Source organism: Leptodactylus fuscus, chromosome 1 (assembly GCF_031893055.1).
Source record: "Leptodactylus fuscus isolate aLepFus1 chromosome 1, aLepFus1.hap2, whole genome shotgun sequence".
Classification (NCBI taxonomy): Eukaryota; Metazoa; Chordata; class Amphibia; order Anura; family Leptodactylidae; genus Leptodactylus; species Leptodactylus fuscus.
The window spans coordinates 141584808-141608597 of NC_134265.1; the positions used below are offsets into that span (position 1 = coordinate 141584808).

At 40.3% G+C, this 23790-nt stretch overlaps 1 protein-coding gene across 1 annotated transcript in view; it reads right to left on the reverse strand.

The window, feature by feature from the left end:
* Positions 1–23790, reverse strand: part of ERCC6L2 (ERCC excision repair 6 like 2) — a 104206-nt gene that overhangs the window by 59178 nt on the left and 21238 nt on the right. Inside the window, exons 5-9 of the mRNA XM_075277705.1 lie at positions 19794–19987; positions 17239–17400; positions 10979–11186; positions 7135–7275; positions 29–145 (exon numbers count right to left, since the gene is read on the reverse strand). Of these exons, the coding sequence (XP_075133806.1) occupies positions 29–145; positions 7135–7275; positions 10979–11186; positions 17239–17400; positions 19794–19987 (822 nt within the window). The remainder of the gene's footprint in view (positions 1–28; positions 146–7134; positions 7276–10978; positions 11187–17238; positions 17401–19793; positions 19988–23790) is intronic.

The window sequence follows — 23790 nt, forward strand, 5'->3', positions numbered from 1 at the left end:
TAGCAACTAAAAATGGATAGAAACTCACCTGTTTTTTGCTGGTGTTGGAGAATGATTGTAGTAGAGCAGCATGGTTTGCAACCTTACGAAGGATAGCTAGGTAGCTGAAATAAAGAGTCTTCACGCTTTCTCCATATTGATTTTTCTGCAAGAACATGTCAAATGTGTGTATATATATATATATATATATATATATATATATACACACACACAGATTTTTCTGATAAAACTAAAAAGGTTCACAAGGTAAAATTAAGTTCCTAATACCAAGGATTCTTCTAAATTTTCATAACTTTAAATATATTAAGATAAGATAATCCTTTAATAATCCCACCATAGTTCAGTGTGTTACAGCAGCATGGATAATACAGTAGTGTAATTAAGAAAGAACACATATAAGCTCATAGCAGATAGAAAATATACTAGGAGTCATAGCAACTAGGAAGAAAAAAAAGAAAGGCTCGGGAGCATTTAGTTCTCTGTATAGGGGGGTGATCTTCGCTTAGCCTGATGTTGATTATACAGCCTGACCGCTGTTGGGAGCAAGGATCTCCGATAATGCTCCTTCTCACATTTGTGGTGAAGCAGTCAGTCACTGACAGAACTGCCCAGTGCTATCATGGTCTCATAAATGGGATGGGAGTTGTTCTCCAGCATGGAGCTCACCACGGACAGTATTGTTCTGTCACCCACCACCTGTACTGGGTCCAGGGGGCCCCCCAGGACAAAGGCCCCTCTAACCAGCCTGTCATGTCTATTTCTATCCCTGGCTGGTAGGTTACCCCCAGCAGGCCACTCAGAAGAAGATGGCTGATGCTACCACAGAGTTGAAAAAGGCCCTAAGAAGTGCCCCCTGGACTCCAAAATCCCTCAGCCTCCTGAGCAGGTAGAGCCTGCTGTGGCCCTTTCTGTGCAGCGCCTCCAGGTGATCAGCCCAGTCCAGTTTATTATTGAGGAGCACATCCAGGTACTTATAGGTCTTGACTATCTCCATGCCCATCCCTTGGATGCCCACTGGTTTTGGTGCATATCTCCGCTTACTAAAGTTCACCACCATCTCCTTGGTCTTCCCAGCATCCTGAGGTGGTTCTGCTGACACCATTCAACAAAGTCCCGGTTTAAGTTTCTGTACTCCCTGTACTTACACTTCAAAGGAAGCAAAAGCATGCAAGTTTTGTTTAGGGATTAATTATGAGTTTATCCTGGACAACCCCTTTAAAGAAATGGTGCATCTATCTAAGGGTGCATTCACGCCAAGTTTACGCTGAGCTGATTCTGTACGTAAAGCACTTTCAGAATCAGCGCGTTCAAAGCAGATCCCATTCATCTCAATGGGAGCCGGCATACGAGTGCTCCCCATTGAAATGAATGGGCTGCTTTTTTCCCTATTGGTTTCAATGTGATACGCGCTGATTCTGAACGTGTTTTACATTCAGAATCAGCTCAGCGTATACTTAGTGTGAATGCACCCTAAAAGTGCAATGGTGCTCACATTAACATTACTGACATTGCATTATTGCTGGTTTCCTATAGTTTCCTGGTGACAGACTCCCTTAAAGAGCAAATGGCCAAAAAATGTAAAAAAAAATAAAAAAAATGTGAGAGCACCTGTCTTGATATGTGCATCCTCTTTGTAAGATACAGGAGCTTGTTTTTGACTGTGGGGAAAAAATGGCCACCACTGATCTTCTCTATTTAAAACCCAACATGGATGGGTTCCTGCTGCTGGAGAAGACAGAGTTGGCGTAAGAGCATAATATGGTTCATTTCTGTTCAGGATGTGTATCAGCCTAACAGGATTTATTAAGATGGCCATGGTTGCACTAATATCAGAAGATGGTTGATTATTTGAAAAGAAAGGGTGTGCTGCTCCAATATACCTGGCAATAGGGAAACCATTAATCCAGGTAACTATAAGGACAGGTACCATAACTTTTTTTTTTTTTTTAGTTTTTTGGCGAATTCCTGGAGAACCACTTTAAGTATTAGCCACCTTTGGTAATTGTTGTGGCCTTAAGATATAATATGTTTATCACACGAAAGTCTTTCTTGGGCCACTGAAAGTTTTAACATTTAAAGCAGCGCTGCACCTCCCATGAGGCGACCTGAAGCGACCGCTTCAGGCGGCGCTATGCCAGGGCCTCAGGAGGGCGGCATTTTTGCTGACCTAAGCCAGTCCAGGACAAGCTGTCCTGGACTGGCTTAGTGTCACCGTGTCTGCAGCCTGACACGGGAAGCGAGCGGTGTATTGGGGCGGCCCTGCTGGACGCAGCGCTGCTCCAGCGGCCGCCCCTCACACTCAGGCAGAGAGCAGGTCCTCTCCCTGCCTGCTCTCTGCCTCCGAACGCCGTGCCGCTTCAGGTGACACAAAGCCCAGATTCACCCCTGATTTAAAGGGGCTCCATCATTGGGAAAAGTCATTTTTAACTAAACAAATCCTTGCAGAGGCTTTAGAAAGGCTATTCCACACCTACATTTAGAATGTGAAACCTCAGTGGTTTCTGAATAAAACCGTTTTTATTCATATGCTAATGAGCTTCCAGCCATCACAGGAAGTTCCCAGCAGCACTTGTCTCTGCTATTATCTCCTATGTGTGTGTGCAAACAGGAAGCTGAGTCATCATCATCTGCAGCAGCAGCCTGTGCATAGGAAACAATAGCAAAGGGGGTGCACGATGCATTATGCACCAGTCTAATTACCATATGAATAAAAACAGACTTATTCAAAAACTGCTGAGGCAATTTACATAGTAAAGGTAGGTGCGGAATAGCCTTTCTAAGGGCTATGCAAGGATGTGATTAGTTAAAAATGACTTTTCCCAATGATAGAGCCCCTTTAAAGGAAATCTGTCAAAAGATTCAGGCTATTGGATCCACTGGCAGCATGAAAGCTACTAGACTCTTTTCATATTATTCTTAAATGATAATGAGCAATAAATGACTAAATCCTAAAGTACCAAAGGACCATAGAAAGGATCTACTAATACTTAACTTTTAATAAACAAAATTAAAATGACAATCCTGATCACTGCTCCCCAAGACACAACAAATATCAATCTAAACTCCAACACGTTATCACTAGGAACTTCAAAAATAGTAAAAACAGAAGATATGGTACCTATACATCTGCAGACAGCTCCCAAGCAAACAAATTTGATAACAATAAGAGAAGATGCAATAGCTAATATCTACAAAAACATGATTCAACAAAGAATATGTATCTAGAAGGTAAGCAGATCAAGTACATATATCAAAGGTGATCAAGGCAATAGTACCGTAATAAACCATAAATAATGGTCCAGTATGTAAGAAGATCAAATATGATCACAGGATTATGCATGGCTCAGTAATAGGAAAAAGAGGGTATTTCTTAATAGGAAATACTCACACTGGGTCACAGTCACCAGTGGGGTGCAAGAGGGGTTAATATTGGGTTCTCTCTTTTATAATAGGCTTATTAATGACCTGGTAGAGGGTTTACAGAACAGGGTTTCTATATTTGCAGATGATACAAAAACGCTGTAAGAAAATAAAAATGAGAGGGATGGTAGAATCTAAGGAAGCTGAAAGAATGGGCAGAGACTTGACAAATGTAAGGTTATGCATTTTGGGTGAAGTAAAATGTATGATTATGTACTTACTAGTGCACAATTTTAACAAAACGCCTAGGTTGCTCCAAAAAGACGAGGATGTGCGCTCCTCCACAGGATAACAGAAGTCAGGGTTGCCACAGAACTTGGCATGGCAACTTTTATTACGGTAACTTGGTCTTTTTGGAGCAATCTAGCCCTGTTAGACAGAATTGTGGATCATTTACGACCCTGGAAGGTTCCAATTAGCCATGTGCCAGTGGAGGTTGCCTTCCCATAATTTGTGCGCTATATGCCCTTTCAGTAATTGTGGCTTATCACAACACAAAAGGTGAGCAGTCAATTAATAACAATTAATGCGGAGGCTCCCTAAGACACATTTTATTGGTTCCAAACAGGGAGCATGTCTTTCTTTCTTTTTTTTTATTTTTGCAGCAATTTCATATGTCCTTACTGTAATAGTAAATTACTGGGTAAGACTTGGACAAGAAAAGACTTTGGGATTTTGGTGGATAGCAAGTATAGCGACTAGTGCCAGGGCAAAAAAGATATTGGGATGCATACAGTAGATGTTCACAACAAGAATCTAGTTAAGTCTCTATACAGGTCATTAGTCCAGCCACACGGAGAATTGTGCACAAGTTTACACCACTTTATACAAGAAGGATGTACTAGAGAGAGCACAGAGAAGGATTGACGGGAAAATTAGGGGAACGTGTGGATTGGGTTACATTTCTCAGATGGAGGCCAACAGTGTCACCATACCACAAAAATAGTAACGGTTTACACTATTATATACAATGGTATCCAGTTAAAAAAAAACACTTTTGTGTGAAGGGTGCCCCACCTGTTGGGGGCAACTATATAATGTATACACATAAACAACATTATACATTATTTGGTGGCCATAAACGTGAACAGTCTAGTGTTCTGGAATCCTTTTCTGAAATTCCATACAGTGCCACACTGTTTTAGACAACATGTCTTGTGAGCTGTACAAATGGCTATAATGACATCAGATAATTGCATATTTTCTTAAGCCTCAACGCGTGTAATATTCCAACCTGCCAAAAACAACAGGCCCCATATATCACAAAGTCATTAGTGAAACAGACAAATCATAGGAACAGACGCTTTAACAGTCTTTCCTAAGACATGACTTTATAATGTTTCCAGTGGTCTGCAGGGTATGCTTTATTTGTCTCTCTACTTAAGCAAGTAGACTCATAAACTGTAAGATCACAGATGTGTCGACTGTCGAACTGTAGACCTGAATATCCAAAGGTCTAGAGTGGTCCATTATTGGTAAAGAAAATCATCTTATTGTACTAAAATACAAAGTATCAAGTGCCTACATAATGCACCTTTTTTATGGCAAGAGAATGATACAGTTTCACAAATTCACTATAAAAATTTTTTTTTTTACAATAGATTATGAATGGAATTAGAAGTAGAAATCAGACAACCTGTCCTGGGATGTTTTTCAGGTACAATAATCTAATGTCTAACAATTGTAAGTACTAAGTGGCAGGAAATTAAAAACAAAAAAGACCATGTACAAATTTTAACTCTTTCCCTTCGCTCAGTGGTGTCATAGTACGGGAGCTGTAACACAATCGAGGCCATGGACTAGCTACCGGAGACGAAAGATAGTCAGACTCTGGCAGATTAACCTCCTGGATGACATGATCAATAGCTATCACTGCATCCAGTGGGTCCAGGGGCATGATCGCCACCCCTTGGATTCCCTGCAATTGCAGGGTCTGAGGGATTGCCATGGCAGCCAGGAGGCCGAGCAACAGCCTCCTGACTGCCTATGCACTTTGCACATATGGAACCTAAGTGCGATGTGCTGCAATGCAATGTATTACAGTACATTACACTGAGGATTAGAAATCTAAGTTCAAGTCCCCTTGTGTGAACGTAAAGTATGAATAAAAAAAATGTTTGAAAATAAAGTATAAAAAATAAACATACAAAAAACCCACCTTTACATTTAATACATATAGTGCAAAAAAACAAACAAACATGCTAGGTATTCCCATGTGCATATAACCCCCAACTATTCAATACTAATGTTATTTATCCTGTACAGTAAGCAATGTAAAAAAAAAAAACTATACTTCAACACGCAGAATAATGTCACGCAGAATAATGTATTTCAGATATCTCGCTTTCCCAAAGTGTTTTATTTGTAAGTGGTTAAATCTAATAAAACCAATATAAATATGCTACTATCATAATTGTAATGTTATGAATTTTGGAAGATGGGGAAGGAAAATTTGAAAAAAAGTCACCAAGCATTTTCTTACAAACTATCCTGTGTCCTTAAAAGGTTAAAATGAAAGAATATAAATATAATCTACTACTTGTTTAAATGCTACTTCATATTAAGAGAGTACATAAAAAACTATAACATTCCACAACACTTATGGACTCTGCAATATTTTGCCATGATGAGAGACTCCATAGTACACTGTTATGGATCCTCCCTCATCTCTGACTACCACCCTATAAGTGCACCAATCATCTCAGATTACTGTATACCATAATCTGAACCACAAATCTCTGCCTTCAAGACATTTCTTGTGCTGCACCAGTTCTCCGGAATGCACATTCCTAAAGAATCATACTAATTCTCAATTTTCACAATTTACAAAAAAAAACAAAAAAAAAACCACATTGCTATGCAGGCCTGTACTAAACAAGGCTAAACACTGTAGAAAGCTTGTTTTTTTCTCTTGGATTTTATCTTCATATGGTTTGAATTTCTATTTAGTTTGTTACTCTGTCTGATTTGTCTTAGTATGTACCTTCTGGGATACAAAATGTGTGGGCCCTATTTAAATGGAACCTACAGCACAGATAATTCAGTCTATCTATCCATCTATCTATCTATCTATCTATCTATCTATCTATCTATCTATCTATCTATCACTATCTTCTATCTATCACTATCTATCTATCTATCTATCTATCACTATCTATCATCTATCTATCTATCTATCTATCTATCTATCTAGTTTTATGGGAATGGATTCAGTTTAACTTGTACTTTATCTATTTCATCTCTTCTCTTTCTAGGCTGAGAAGTCAAGGAGGCTGGCAGCCTTCTCTGCATGAACGTGCATAAAAAGATAACTCACTGATAGTAAAATACTCTTGACTACTCAGCATAGAAGGAGCATTGACTACATGAATAAATTCAGAGTTCTTTATCTCGAATTGCTCATATCCTCCAGCTTTAGAACTTGCTGCCTGAAGATTAGACTGCATTTTCCATGTGGCAGGTTCCCTTTGAATTATTATTAGAATTCAAACCATTCTTAAACACTGGAAATCTTCCAGATTATGACAATTTTTACCAAACTTGAATTAAATATGTAACGTAGGCACATCAGAAAGTTTTCATGTCAGTTCTTCAGTGCTTCTTATAATCTAATAGGGAGAATGTCTTAGAAATCTGTGTGACATGGAAAGCAGTCCTGACCACTCTATGTGGCCCATATCACAAGCATAACAAAAAATAGCAATAGTTTCTTACTCTGTAGCAACAATTTCTCCTTCTCTTGCCGCTGTTACAACTGCACCGTTCACTTCCTCGTAGAACCAAGCTGACGTCTGAAGTCCCCAGGACTTTTTGGTAAACTGCCTTCTGAAATTCTGACAAGGAACAGAAGACTATCTGTACATGAAAGAAACACAATAGTTAGTACTGCCCATTTTTCAGGCTATAGATGCTGTAGTAATGACCAACTACATACCTAGCTTACATTTATGCACATATTGTACTGTATTAGCCAACTGCTTTTCTATGTAATAATTGTTTAATGCCATGATGCTGTATAGTAAAAGGATGTTCAGAAATGAGTCATCTTTAAAATGGGTTCAGTTTTATTTTGTAAATTTCTATGAATTTACCAAATTTATATAAAATTATAGAGCACAAATTACAGTTCTCTGAATTTCCAATATGTACTCGATATGACTGTGCATGCATTTATTGTATATGTCTACAGTGCAGTACAGATATGTCCTTCTTTATGTGTCCTTGTGAATAGACATGTCCAGATTTTTTTCAGTGACTGAGTTATTCTCGACTTGTGGAAACTATCTCTCTATAAATAATATATATATATATATATATATATATATATATATATATATATATATATTTATATTTAGGGGCTCTGGGTGGAGGTCGCAGTGGTAAGCATACTCCACAAGGAGTTCATTTACATTTGGCTATGCTATGTAGTCACGCTATGATGTATTTTGCCTTTATAAGGTTCCCTTTGTACAACAGTTATATGTACTCCTTCTCCCATATGATATCAGCTATATGTGATTGATACTTACCTTTTACTATACTTCACTATATTTGATTTTGCTTTAGCTGAGTGACCCCATATATTTACCGTATTTTTCGGAGTATAAGACGCACTTTTTTCCCCTCAAATCTGGGGGGAAAATGAGAGTGCGTCTTATAGTCCGAATGTGGAGATCGCTATATTCCTGCCGCTTCTGGCTTCCTGCAGCGACAGGACCGTGGAAATGCTGCAGGCCCCGGCACCTGTGTCGGCGTCAAAAACCCTTCCCGGCATCTGCCATTCTATTGCTGGGTCTGTAAGAATAATGGAGGCCTCTCTGCTGCAGAGCGGTCACCATAGCAACCGGGTCTCCGCTATACGCGGAGGCCCAAAGCTAATGCATTAAAACTTAACCCCCCCCCTTTCACCCCAAAGTGTAGAATACACCCCCATACCTTTAAAGTTGCAGGCCAGCTCCTGCGCGGCGAGATCGCAGGAGCTGACCTGTTCTGGTGACAGCTGGGAGCCAACTGAAGGCTCCCAGGCCTGTCACTGCTATATTACTATTGCGGTTGGTCTATGACCAGCCGTAAAAATTGTAATGTAGAGAATCTCACATAGACGGGAATACACTTCTATTGCTGTCTATGGCACTTGCAATCAAATGACTGCAGGTTCAAGTCCCCTAGGGGGAAGGGGCAATAAAATAGTGAAAAAAAAAAAACACACTTTAAAAAAATTAAATAAAATAAAACATCTAAATCACCTCCTTTCCCTAGAATACATATAAAAGTAGAAAATTACTGTGAAACACATATACATTAGGAATCCCTGTGTCCAAAAATGCCTGGTCTACTAATATTTTTCAAACCACTGAATTTTTTTCCACTGTTTTGCCTCTGATTTAAATAAAAGGTGATCTGAGCAATAGACATTCCCCAAAATGGTATAACCAAAAAGTACATCTGGCCCCGCAAAAAAAAAACGCTCTATGGATCTCCGTACAGCTGCAGGGTCACCTGTCAATGTGGCCTTGCAGCTGTTGCAAAACTACAACTCCCATATATTAAATATTTTACCTTTTTTTTTTGCTTCAAAAATTTTTTTCCCTATTTTTTCCTCTAAAACCTGGGTGCGTCTTATAGTCGGATTATTTTCATCATCCACACCTAATGGGCTTGAAATGAATGTACAACTATTTAATTCATGGACATAATACAGCAACAGTACTGACTCATATATGTTGTCTATTGTGATCTACATGTGACACTGCGACCTCCACTCGCATTTTCAATGCGATTCTTTTTTAATTGCTTTTAACTGTTTTGTCTTTTCTTTTTTTTCTTGATGTGTAATATTAATAAAATTATTTTTGTATTAAGAACTAGTTTTGTATTCTTATTTATGTTGTTATCTCTATACGGATACCATATAGGTTTATATACTTGATGTTTGCAGGTATCCTGTGTATTGTATTTCTAGTGCTGAGACGTAGTAGAGTTAATATCTCTCTATAAATAGACTGCCTCCTTATTCAATGAAAAAACACTTTTTTGAGTAAATCTTTCAGTGGGAATCCGTCTGCAAAGACCACACATTGGACTTACATAGACTGTGAGACTAATATGGACTGCATCAATGAATTGTAAGGGACAACAGGGAGAAAAATTCACCAGCATCACACTGTGTTTATGTCATAGTCCATGCAATCTGCCACTGAAATGCTAAGCATTTAAGCCAACAGACCCAATACTGCCAGGACAATGTTATGAACTGGACCACAAAAGGGTCCTTGGGGTTTTCCCAGATGGGCAATAAAATTCAGATTTTGCCTATGAAAAATCAGCATGTTTTGTCAAGGTTAGCAGTGAAGGAGAAAGTGGGTCTAGATAGGAGAGTGGAACCATGCTAGCAACCAGAAATAAAAGGAGTAGCCGCGATGTGGTCCAAGAGGAGAACCGTGCTGAGGACCACATTTAAAAGGGATACCATGGATAAGAACTAGGAATGACACGGAAACTATGAAGAACACTACTATTTAAAGGGATACCATGCTGGGGACCAAGAATGAGAAGGGTAGTGATGCTAGGGTCAATGAGGGGGACCTTGCTGAGGAAAAAGATTTCAAATATTGTCATGCTGGGGGATGAGGAATGCCATGCTAAGGACCACAACTTAAAGGGATATTGTGCTGGGGACCAGGAATCAGACGGAGACACGCTCAGGACTAAGATTTACAAAGATGCTATGATGCAAAAAAATGATGGGGCATCGTAAGCCAAGAAATGTACAGGTTACCAGGACAGTAAGAAAGAGTTGGGGTCACCTAAAGTTATGTGTGTGGGTTGGAGTGACTTGGAGAAATGGAGCAGTACACTACCATGTCTGTATTATTAATCCCAGTCTAAGCCTAGTTCTTTTTATATACTGATGTGGTACCTGGTTCTGTGTAACATACTGATGTGATCCCTGGTTCTGTGTAATATACTGATGTTATACCTGGTTCTGTGTAATATACTCATGTGATACCTGGTTCTGTACATGGTCGGCTCAAAAGCATTTCACTATATGTGCATCACAAATTAAAAAGATTTCCTAAACATTCCGCAGTAAGAAAGTCATATTTTAATATCTATCTATCTATCTATCTATCTATCTATCTATCTATCTATCTATCTCAATCTGAGTGGCCACCCAGTGTGGGAAAGTGTATTGCAGCCTATCACTGTCATGCTATAATGTTGAATTAGCAATATGAAGTCAGTGTGTTATCGTCAGTGTGTAGATCATTGTAAACTGTACTAACTGCCCTACAAAGTACTGTAATTAGTTTATATCTCACTTTGTTGAGCCTCAAAAATAAGAGGTTTATGAGTTATATTTAATCACAGTGAATTAACATAGTATATCAATATCTAACATTGTTCTTGATATAGATGGAGTCCTTCAAGTCTATTAAAAAAAAATACAAACCAAAAAACTTTTGACAAAGAAAAAACAGTATATATGAGTAATTCCATAGTTCTTTCATGCTTTCTCCATCATACTGTAAACAACACACAACAATGGTTTACAAACCCGATCTTCCTTTTTTGGTAACTGGCTACTTATAAGTGCCTTGGTACGTCTTAGGAACAATGAAGACATTTTCAAAGCCAGTTTTTGCATCACTTTTCTTCCTGTCGCTAGTTCTCGCTTTGTGGCATTATGTCTTTGGCCAAGTTCTATTGGATATGAATATTCTTCAATGAATTGGTTCTTGCCACCTAAACATCCTGGGGCCGCCCTGCATTAATATAAGGGAACAAAATACAACATTTAGAGATTATTTAAAGGTGGTTTTCAAGGATTTAGATACTGAATTAAAACTGAGCTGCAGTAATCCTGCACAGACAATATACCATGGACATAGCTGTGTGTTTCTGGCACCGTGGCTCCTGCTAGAATATAATTGTGGGGGTGCTAGGTTTTGACTCTAAGGATAAGTCATAAATATCCAAAACTTGGAAAACCTTATTAAATCACATTCTATCAGTAGTAGTAGGCCTGAAGATTTATTAAAAAGATCAACAAAAAGAAACTATAGATTTATTATCAGGGTCTGGGGTTGCTAGGTGGGGTTCACAGACACACAAGTCCAGTTTCTTTAGTCCAAAACAAAGGTAGAGTTTATTTTCATTAAAAAAGGCAGTGCAGCAACAAGGGAAATAATACAAAAATAAATCCCTGCCCGGCTAGGCTCTAACTAAACATAGAATAGGTTACCTCACCTAGAATAACAGAAATCCAAAAGCCAGTAGAATCATTCAGGACACAGCTCAAAATATATGACCTCTTTGTTGGCTCTCCAGCCAAGTTCTGTCCAAAGTCTGCTGCTGGAGCTGAATTCTTAAGCTCCCTTGATGAGAAGATTCTCTGCAGCTGAGTCGGTGCCGGAACATCCCCAAAGTGTGAACTGGAGGGGGGTGGAATGACAGGTCCCACTACCAAACCTACCTGCCATTCCTAAAAATCCAGCCCAGTAACCGGAACTTTGAAATAACACTCAGCAGACAATAGTTATCTGCTGAGAAACATTCTTTCTGGAGTCTTCTCATCTCACCCACCTTAGTAGTCTGGGTGTGATGTACACCCCCTCCATTACCTGACCAGCCATATATATTATACATATATATGTGTATATGTGTATATATATATATATATATATGTGTATATATATATATATATATATATATATATATATATATATATATATATATACTGTATTTTTCGGACTATAAGACGCACTTTTTCCCTCCCAAACTTCGGAGGAAAATGAGGGTGCGTCTTATAGTCCGAATGTGGGGGGAGGAGCGGCTTTACAGCATGGCCGCGCTACTGCCACCGCTGGTTTTCTGCAGCGGCAGGAGTGTGACAATACTGCAGGCCCCGGCAGCTAAAACACTCCCCGGCATCCGCCAGTCTATTACAGCAGATGCCGGGGACTGTCTTAGCTGCCGGGCCTGCAGATTGCCACGCACCTGCCGCTGAAGAAAACCAGCGGTGGCAGTAGCGCGGCCATGCTGTAAATCCGCTCCTCCTCCGCAGGTCCCAGCAGTTTAAAGTTAGCCCCGGGGCCGGTCCCCACCGGCCCCATACCTTTAGTGATGCAGTCCGGCTCCTGCACGGCAAGGCCGCAGGAGCTGACCTGTTCCGATGACAGCCGGAGGCCTAATGAAGGCTCCCAGGCCTGTCATAGATATATATTACTATCGCGTCTGGTCTATGACACTCCGCGATAGTAATGTATAGAATCTCCCATAGACGGCAATACACTTGTATTGCCGACTATGGGACTTGCAATCAAATGATTGCAGGTTCAAGCCCCCTAGGCGGGGGATAATAAAATAGTAAAAAAAACACTTAAAAAATATAATAAAAAATAAAATAAATAAAAGTTCACCTCCTTTCCCTAGAATACATATAAAAGTATAACATTACTGTGAAACATATACATTAGGTATCCCTGTGTCTGAAAATGCCCGGTCTACTAATATTTTTATGTACAGTGAACGTCAAAATCAAAAGTGCTAAACCGCCGTTTTTTCTCACCGTTTTGCCTCTGATTTAAATAAAAGGTGATCTAAGCAATAAACATTTCCCAAAATGGTATAACTAAAAAGTACACCTGGCCCCACAAAAAAAAAAAAAACAACGCCCTATACATCCCCGTACAGCTGCAGGGTCACCTGTCAATGTGGCCTTGCAGCTGTTCCAAAACTACAACTCCCATACATTATTTTACCATTTTTTGCCTGAAAATTTTTTTTCCCTATTTTTCTCCTCTAAAACCTGTGCGTCTTATAGTCCAGTGCGTCTCATAGTCCGAAAAATATGGTACATATACACAGTACAGACCAAAAGTTTGGACACCTTCTCATTCAAAGAGTTTTCTGTATTTTCATGACTATGAAAATTGTAGATTCACACTGAAGGCATCAAAACTATGAATTAACACATGTGGAATTATATACTTAACCAAAAAGTGTGAAACAACTGAGAATATGTCTTATATTCTAGGTTCTTCAAAATAGCCACCATTTGCTTTGATTACTGCTTTGCACACTCTTGGCAAACTGCAAATTTGGATTAAAGTCGTTTTCCCATCCAGTGTGTCAGCACAATGCCTGGAGCACATCAGATAATATGCAAATACATGTACACAATGGACTGAGAGTTAGCTGTGTGTTTACATAAGAGATAACAGACCTGGCTTTATCACCCTGCTTCCAAGAGCAGTTTAATGTAGTATGTGAATATAAATTCATACAGTCATGAAGCCATGTTTTTGCATGATCGAGGAACAAACATCCAAACTTTCACATTTATAATATTAGTAGGAAGGATAAAAAAAATAAATAAATAAAAGTAAAATATTAAAAACCTGCATACCTTAGACCGATTTTCTTTTGATGTAAATGGGAAGACTGAATTTGGAAATCAATTAATAGACATTTAGCAATTAGCTAGAATAGCAAGTGGCTACAAAAAGAGTAACAAATACTAGGGAGAACTTAGTCTGCCACTGCACTACACTGATTTCAATGGGCATTCACAATAGTTAAATACTATTTAACTATCTTTTGTCTTTGCTGGTTTCAGTATAAATAAATAAATTAGAACTTGCGGGTGTCCGCAGGTAACCACTGTTTTAGTGGAAAGGCTCTCAATCTCATTCTGGTCCCACAGTGTGAACCTGGCTGTGAAACTGTGGTTCTTTCTATTCCCAAATATGTCATTATGGAAAATATTTATCATGTATCTGTAAAGATCAGGAATAAAAGAAAGGACTGAAAGAAGCAAACATTCATTTCACTTGTCTTATTATGCTGTAAATGTATAAGAGAGAGTAACAAAAACCCCAAAAATATACTGCAAGATAAGGAATTCTAGTTTCTCATGCAAAATGAATGGCAAGATGGATGATGCAGGTGTAATTATAATTGAAAGCAGGAAAGCTAAAGCGTGTATCAAAAAAGAAAGCCAAAACCAATTGTTTACTTACAGAACTTGATGTACCGTATATACTCGAGCAGAAGCCAAGTTTTTCAGCACAGTTTTTGAGCTGAAAAAGCTCCCCTCGGCTTATACTCAAGTCAAGCACAAAAAAAAAAAAAAAAAAAAATGTTTTTTTATTTTTTTTTTTTTTTTTTTTTTTTTGGGGGGGGCGGGGGGGAATGTCTATGACCAGCCGCAATAGTAATGTATGGAATCTTCCAGAAATTACTTAAAATAAAGAAGCTTTAAGAAAAAATATAACAAAAAAATTAAATAAATACAAGTTCTAAATCCCTCCTTCGGCGTGCCAATTTAAATTAAAAAATCAAAGATGAGGTCCTCAGAGTGCCGGTCAATAATTGTAAAGCTGACGACACCTACACTAAAGTCATATAGCATAAACATAGGGGTGCTGTCATTCTGTGCTCCCAGCCACATGCGCTTACCACTATTTGCCTGGATACACATGTTCTTTTCCATTAAAAGCAATGTAAGTACATGCGTAACCCACAATTAGTGGTAATGTATGTGATTGGGAGCAGAGTGAGGTAACACCTGTAAAGCGCTGACACACAATGCACCTGGATGCTGCATCCAGTCCTCGGCCGTTAGTAACTTCAGTTTTCTGTAAATGAAACGCAGATTAATTTCAGTCACTTTTAGTTGCTGGCGGTGCAGTAACCACAAAACCCCTGCCAGGAATTAATGGGAGTCACACTTACACCAAAGTGACCGCACTGGTGCCCAGGAACTGGCTATAATTGCATCTAGTTACATTGTCACTACCCAATAGAATCACACTAAGGCTGAGGCCCCACATTACAAAAATGCAGCTTTTTCTGTTGCAGATTTAGCTGCGTTTTTTTTTTCCGTCAAAGCCAAGAATGGCTACAGAAGGAATGGGAAATATATAGGAAGCTTCTTAGGGAGCGTTCACACTACCGTCATAGTCCGACAGGTAGTGTCCGCTGCTAGTGTCCGTTCAAAATCTGGCACGGACATTAGGAGCGGACACTAGCTGTGTCCGTGACACTTTTCATTCATTTAAATGGCGATCGGGTGCGTTCTTTTGCACTCCGTGCCTGTCCTTAACTGTCTGTTTGTAAAGATGTCCGACTTTTCAAGCGGACAGCAAAACCTGACATGTAGGTTTTGCTGTTTGCTGTTTTGCGGACAATGACGGTAGTGTAAACGCCCCCTTACATGTCTCCCTTCTGCTCAATCCACTCTTGGCTTCGGCTCAAAAAACACAGCAAAATCTGCAACGAAAAAAGCTGTTTCTGCAACGTGGGGCTTTAGCCTAAGGCCGGGGCCCCCCACGTTGTGGGAACACACCTTTTTTTTGTTGCATATTTTGCTGTGTTTTTCTGAGCCTAAGCGAGGAGTGGATTGAGCAGAAGAGAGACATATAAGAAGCTTCCTATATATTTCTTGTTCCTTCTGTAGCCATTTTTAGCTTTGGTTGAAATAAACCGCATCAAAATCTGCAAAAAAACGCTGCATTTCTGCAACGTGGGGCCTCAGCCTTACGCCTCCTGCATACAAGTGGCACACATGTGGTTTTCACTGACCTATATGTTAAAAATGAATTGACAGGGCTGCAAATGCAGACAGATATAGGGGATGTATAGGACACATATAGGACCTGCTCCATAATTTTTAGTTCTTCATTTTGGCCCAGATACACAGCCACAAAAATGGCTGTATATATGGGTCCTTAGAAATGTATAGGTCTGTACTCTTATCCAAAGTTGTGGATAAAAAGTCCAGTCATGTACATTACAGCTTAGTAACTCAATGTGCCTCATATTAATAGCAGTTAACCCCATCATGTTCCGCACATTAACCCCGTGTGCTTTACATAAGGGACACTGATATGTGAGACATATGGAGGTAATAAGTGAATATCTTCATTATATAGGTCCTTTATTAGTACCTCCATATGTCTCACACCTCAGTAACCCTTATGTGAGCCACACAGGGGTTAATGTGAAGGACATGATGGGGTTAACTGCTATTAATGTGAGGCACATGGAGTTACTAAAACTAAAGTAATAACCCCAAATGCCTGACATTAATGAGAATAGTTAGTAACACACGTACCTGGTGTTTTTGCTTTAACTTTGCCTCCTCTCCTCCTCAGGGCTGCAGACGGCAGGAGCTCCTCCTCACGTGTAGCAGCAGGTCCAGGGAGCCCTTATCCTGTGCAGTGAGAGGCTCACCTCTGATTGGTGGGCAGTGAGAGAAGGGGGCGTGTCCTATACCTCAGCTCTGGCAGAGCACTGAAAGGACGCTCTCTCTCAATTTAGTGCATGAAGGTTGCGGGCTGGCTGGCGTGCCAGCAAAATATGCCTCGTGTGACAGTCTTGGCACGCGTCCCAGGGGTTGCCGACCCCTGATATAGGGTATCTGCAGTGCTCCTGCTCCGTTGGGAAGGGGTTAATAGGAGCACTGCAGATACCCTATATTCAGCCAGGATGAATTCCAAGTGGGGGAAAAAAAAACCCAGTCCTCAAGCTCAGAGAAGGGGCAGACAGACAACCAAAACACCCCCTCCCCTTTCCCAGCACCCAGCAACTACTGCACCCAAAAACTCCAACCATTTTAATTTTTGAAATTCTCCAGTAGCTGCTGCATTCCACCACCCCCCCCCCCCTTCGCAGCTTATACTCGAGTCAATAAGTTCTCCCAGTTTTTTGTGGTAAAATTAGGGGGGGTCGGCTTATATTCGGGTCGGCTTATACTCGAGTATATACGGTAAGTCAAAAAAAACAAATAGAAATGTTGACAGAGACACTCACCAGTCCATAACACACCACATCTCCTCCATGTTGTTCTGTAGTATGGTCCCTGTAAGTCCGATACGAGCTTTGCATCTTAAAGCTTTCATGACTTCAGTCACTCTTGCTTTTGGGTTTTTAATTTTATGTACTTCATCCACAATGACTGCTGACCACTCTATACTGTAGACAAAAAAGAAAAATACATATTCACTTTAAGTCATATTGAAGTCAAGAGGAAGGCAACACCAGTATGCTCTGAAGAAGAGAATTTCATTTTCTCCTTTGTGAATTCTGAAGAGAAGACAACAAATCCTCTTTCAAACAAACATAAATATATTTATATATATATAGTTTTTTTTCTAACTATATAATATTATTAAAGGGCCTCTATCACTAGATTTTCATGTTTTTAGCTAAAGATATGCCTGAATAGCCTTTAAAGGGGCTCTATTATTGGGAAAAGTAATTTTTAACTAATCACATCCTTGCATAGGCTTTAGAAAGTCTATTCCACACCTACCTTTAGTATGTAGATTGCCTCAGTGGTTTCTGAATAAGTCCGTTTTTATTCATATGCTAATGAACTTCCAGCCAGCACAGGAAGTTCCTAGCAGCACTCGTCTCTGGTATTATCTCCTGTGTGTGTGTGCAAACAGGAAGCTGAGTCATCATCATCAGCAGAAGCAGCCTCCCATAGGAAACAATAGCAAAGGGGGTGCACGATGCATCGTGCACCAGTCTAATTAGCATCTGAATAAAAACGGACTTATTCAGAAACCACTGAGGCAATCTACATACTAAAAGGTAGGTGTAGAATAGCCTTTCTAAAGGCTACGCAAGTATGTGATTAGTTAAAAATGACTTATCTCAATGATAGAGCCCCTTTAAAAAGGCTATTCAGGTGCTGCTAATAGTTTATAGAAAGACCCCCCCCCCACGATTTTGTTAATTACCGTGGAAATCGATATGCAAATCAGCTCCACAGTTCACAGTGGGCGTTCCGTGCACCCCCTTGCGTCATACCTTCTGGACGACCACCGCTGCCTCCAAGCCCTCCTCCTCCTACTTATTCACCGCCTCCATCGTTGGCAGTTTCCATTGAAATCACGCGTGTGCGCAGTACAGCTACTGCGCACGCTTCAGCGCCTTTTTTCCATAGAGAACATTGCGAGCAGGCGCTGGAGCATGCGCAGGAGCGCTACTGCGCACGCGCGTGACTTCAATAGAAACCGCCGACAATAAAAGGCTTTGAAGCAAAAGTGACTCTACTCTACAACAATAAATGTCACTACAACGTAAATGGAGTATGTGAAGCTGTTTATTAAGAGCTTCACTTTAAGGCTGAGGCCCTCTTGTGGAAACGCAGCCTTTTTGTTGCATATTTTGCTGCAGTTTCTTGAGCTAAAGTCAGAAGTAGATTGAGCAGAAAACAGAGGTATAAGCACTTCCTATAGATTTCTCATTCCTTTTTTAGCCATTCTTGGAGGAAAATAGGGAAAAAAAATTTGAAGCAAAAATGTGGTAAAATATTTAATGTACGGAAATTGTAGTTTTGCAACAGCTACAAGCTCACATTGATAGGTAGCCCTGCAGCTGCACGGGAAGCATAGAGCATCTTCTTTTTGCATGGTCAGATGTACTTTTTAGTTGTACCGTTTTGGGGAATGTCTATTGCTTAGATCACTTCTTATTCAAATCAAAGGCGAAACAGTGAAAACCCCCCACAGTTTGGCACTGTTGATTCTTGTACCCACTATGATGTTCACCCTACAGGAACATTTTTCTTATAAGTTTGAAGACTGGGCATTTTCAAACACAGGAATACCTAATATGTTTCACAGTAATTTTCTACTTTTATATGTATTCTAGGGAAAGGGTGTGATTTATAACTTTTCATTTTTTATTTATTTTAAACTTTTTTTTTTTTTTTTTACTATTTTATTAGCCCCCCTCTACGGGGATAGAACCTGCAATCATTTGATTGCAAGTCCCATAGAATGCAATCAAATGAAATCATAGACTGTACTCCGTTGAACTACAGGAGCGTACTGCGCATGCTCGCGTAAGCGGCCACAAAAAAATGACTGCCTCTTCACTCGTCTTCTGCCGGCTGGGGTCACACTTTGTCGCCTGCACAGTCAGCTCTGCATGAGGCCCGATGGCAGAGCCGACTGTGCAGGCGACAAAGTGTGACCCAAGCCGGCAGAAGACGAGTGAAAAGGCGGTTGCTGAAGAAGATGAAGGCGTCGCTGGAGAGAGTTCTCTCGCAGCATTAGGGACGCCCCCAGTGTTGTTTGAGTGCTGGGGCCCGCCACTAGTGCTGCAAAATAACTCATTTGCATACCGACAAAAAACGGGATTTTAACTGAACGGCGGGCCGGAGACTACTTCTAAAGGTAGGAGAAGAATAGCCTTTCTTAAGGCTATTCCGACGTGTTAACAAGAAAAAAAAAAAGGGAATCCCTTTAATAATAAAGGAAAATAAGCAAGTTCTTTGCAAAGGATAATTTCACTCCAGAATGAAGTTTCGATTTCCACATTAGTTTGACTTAAGAGTATATTTGTGTGCTCACCTGTTCAGATCATCTAAACAAAGGCGAAGCGTCTCATATGTAGTTAAAGCAATTTCATATTTTCCTTGCCGCAGTCGCACTAGTTCAAAATCCTTCCGATTTCCATGAATAACTGTCACCTTGAAATATCCCCAGGTCTCCAGTTCATCTCTCCAGTTGAAAAGCACAGATAAGGGGGAAACAATCAGAAAAACCTGAAATAGAATGAAAGCCATCATAAGGCATTTGACAAGACTAAAATACAGGTATTTTACAAGACAAAAAAAAAAAAGTTAAGTGACAAAAGATGCTTTACTCTCCTGTATGATCTGACACTGTCTCACATGTCATTGCTGCAGCACCAGAAACAAATACTGTCAATGAGGTGCTAGAATAGCACTAGAATGGACAGGTGTTTGAGGCTTCTTTTGTTACTTTATATCACACTCTGCCTTTACCTAGTTTTGGTTGGGGGGTTCTTGGAAGGCCCCTTCAAACACACTGCTCTGTCTTGAACAAGCAGTTACATCATCTGCACAGTAGATGCTGCAAATGTGATATTCCATGACAAATTCCACCTCAAAATCCGCCTGCAAAGGGGGCAACACTGGCTAGCACTGCAGCCTTGCAGCACTGGGGTCCTGGGTTTGAATCCCGCCAGGAACAACATCTGCAAGGAGCTTGTATGTTCTTCCCGTGTTGGTGTGGATTTCCTCCCATTCTACAAAGACATACTGATAGGAAAAAAAAAAAAGTACATTGTGATCCCTATATGGGGCTCACAATCTACAATTAGAAAAAAAAAAATCTGACTGCAAAAAACTCTGTGTGAACATACCCCTAGTGCTCCCATTATATTGCTGTATTATTACTTTGACAAAGTTCAACTCACAGCATCATCGCTGCTCAGTGATCCCACACAGAAAAGTACCCACCTCAGTGCTGCCACTTGCATTATAATGGTCCCCTAAGTGCCCACACACAGTACAATGTCCTCTCAGTGCCCCATACCCACAGAATAATACCTCCCCTTCAGTGTCCCAACACAATATAGTGGACAACAAAGAGCCAACGCACAAAGTATGATAGTTCCCTAAGTACCCCAAGACAAATCAAAACCCAGGGGCGTAAGTGGTGAGGTTCTTCTATGCTTCAGGTGTGATATGAGTAGAGAGGGAGCGGAGAGCAGAACAGTGAATAAAGAATCCAGGTCACCACTTACAACTCACTCCAACATGGAGCCTTGTGCAGCCTTTTCTTGGCTTTACTTTACTCGAGACACCTCGTATTGCTGTTATTTACATGCTGTAAATCTATGAAGAAGCTACATTTCCCATGATGCATCTGCCTGATCTCACTCCCTATGTCTGCTGCTCACAGGGGCGGAAGGGGGAGTGAGCATCCAAACGAAACATCACTGCATTATCTGACCTCAGATGTGAGTGTGATTTATTACCTGTGATTTCATTGGAGGGGAGACCAAACAAATGCATCATGGGAAATGTTGTTTGTTATGTTATGTTACTGCATGTAAATAATAGTGATACAAGAAGTCTCAAGTAAAATAAAGCCAAGACAAGGCTGCGCATGGAAACAGAGTGTTTAGCATTTGATGTATTTGCAGAAAATTTTTGATAGCTGGATAACCCCTTTAAATTAAAAAAAAAAAAAAAAATTCTTTGTATTAGAGCAGTGGATCTCAACCTGTGATACACAAATCTCACGGCTACTCCTTTTCTTTCCTGGGCATATACGTAAGTGGTTTGGGTGTATCGGTGTCTCTTCTACTGCAAATGATAGATTGGAATCGATTCCTTCATTTGAAGCCTAGTGTGAAAAAGGGCCTTACCCAAGCAAAGCCGCTCCATATGTATGAGCTGCATGGTACGCCAATAGTTGTGCGGGGGAATTCTCCAGGGCAGTAACCTAGTAGCCATTCCGATTGCACAAACAATTGTGAAATTCTCAAAGTCCTGTTATGCGGTCAACAACAGAACAACATAATAGAAACCCAAGGTGGGAATATCAGATAGCACATAGAATCATGTGGAAAGCAGAATGTAAGCACAACCCATAGGGAGTACACTCAAAGTGTAAGGCCCATATGTGGGATGGGACATCAGAAACCTCTTCAGACTCTGTAGGTGCACAGCAATGTAGTCCAGTCGACGTGTCACCACTTGTAGTCGTATTGCGCTAATCCTCCTGGCGTCCCTGCCGATACAGCTGGCGCCATATGCTCGACATAGTGGATATACATACGTACGGGATACGACTACAAGTGTTGTCACGTTGACTGGGCTACATTCCTATGCACCTACAGAGTCTGAAGAAGGTCTTATTTTAGACTGAAAAACGTTCTGCTCTACATCTATTGCACTTGTGATCAATAAAGAAAAGGAAATATTGGCACATTCTGGTGTGATGTCCATCTTTACAGTAGATGGGACTGGTAGTACTCAATGCTCCCATTCACATCAATGGGAGTGCTGGAGATAGCTGAAGCACGGCACTCGGCTATCTCATCACTTCAATGCTAAGTGCCAGAGACAGCCAAAGTATCGCACCATTGAAGTGATAGGAGCGCTAATCGTTGCCAGTCCTGCCCACATTTATTCTGGCTGCGCTCAGGTTGAACGTGGATCCTGCTGAGTTTACTTTGTGGGACAACCCTATTAACGCAAAATATACAAAGTATTTAATATATGAAAATAATATTTATTAAAGTCTTAAATAACTGCTGACACCCATACATGCCTAAATTTCAACAACCATATGATTAAATAATTATTACAGCACATAACCTGTCACATATCATTCACCACATTACTTCGTATTCTGCTTTTTTAAATACAGATGTGATTTCTCATTGCAAAAAACAACCCCATAGGTCAAAAAACGTCACGTGAAATATTCCCCCAGCTCATTTAGAACATGTTTTATTAAATTTAAGACATATGTCCCAAGGACTAATATCAGCTAAACCTGATCCAATCACCTTGTCATATCAAGGACAAATACACATTCATTTCCTCTTCAACTACAGCAACAATACAAGAGGCCTGCTCTAGGGAGAGTTCATTCATCAGTGTTCAGCCTTCACAATCCTTCCTGTGGCCAAGAAATTATTCCAGAATATGCCCTTCATATGAGTTAAACTGAAGTAGAGACAAGTTTTATCTTGTATGTGCTGGTCTAATGTGCAGGTCAAGAAATATTTGTTTGGTTTTTCTACATGGTAAGAACAGGGGATTCATATGGTTAATGGTCTACAAGGGGTTACACAATGACAGCGGAAAAAGACATCAGGCTTACGATATTCAAGGAAATGTCTCACTTTTCTAGAAAAAAATGTCAAAAACCTAATTTCAGTAGTCAGATGGATTGAAGAACTACAACTTTTTAGAGTTAACAGCGACTGCTCTAAGATGCGAGAATTAACAACCTTTCTAAAATATTGTGAGGAAATATATATTACAGCTCCTTTTCTGTCAGCTAGGGTTGATGGATTCATATTTTAATGTCCCGTATTAAAATGAATATAATATGCAGCATGTCAGTGAATGACGTCAATAAAGAGCACAGAGTTCTTCTAAGGGCTAGTTCACACTGGGCAAGTTGGCAGCGGATTTTGATACGGAATCTGCCTCAAAATCCGCTGCTCCCATTGACTTCAATGGGAGCCGCTTGCTTCTTTTTTCTGCTAGCTAGTAGCGGAAAAAAGAAGCAAGCTGCCCTATCTTGTCGTAGATTCCGCTGCGTTTGCGGCTCATTCATTTGGGCCTAATCCATCGCGGAATGTCGCAATGGGATGCCATTGCACTGCACCGGCATCCCGTCGCAGCAGCCGCGACGGAATGTGTACATGCAGAACTCCGTGTGAACTAGCCCTAAGAGTCCATAAATCAAGGCCACACAAGTATATGTATCAGGGTGCTCACCTCTGGGAATCGGCTCTGTCCCACTCGATAAACAGAAAAAAGTAGGTAGCACTTCAAATAAAGTGAAAAGACAGTGA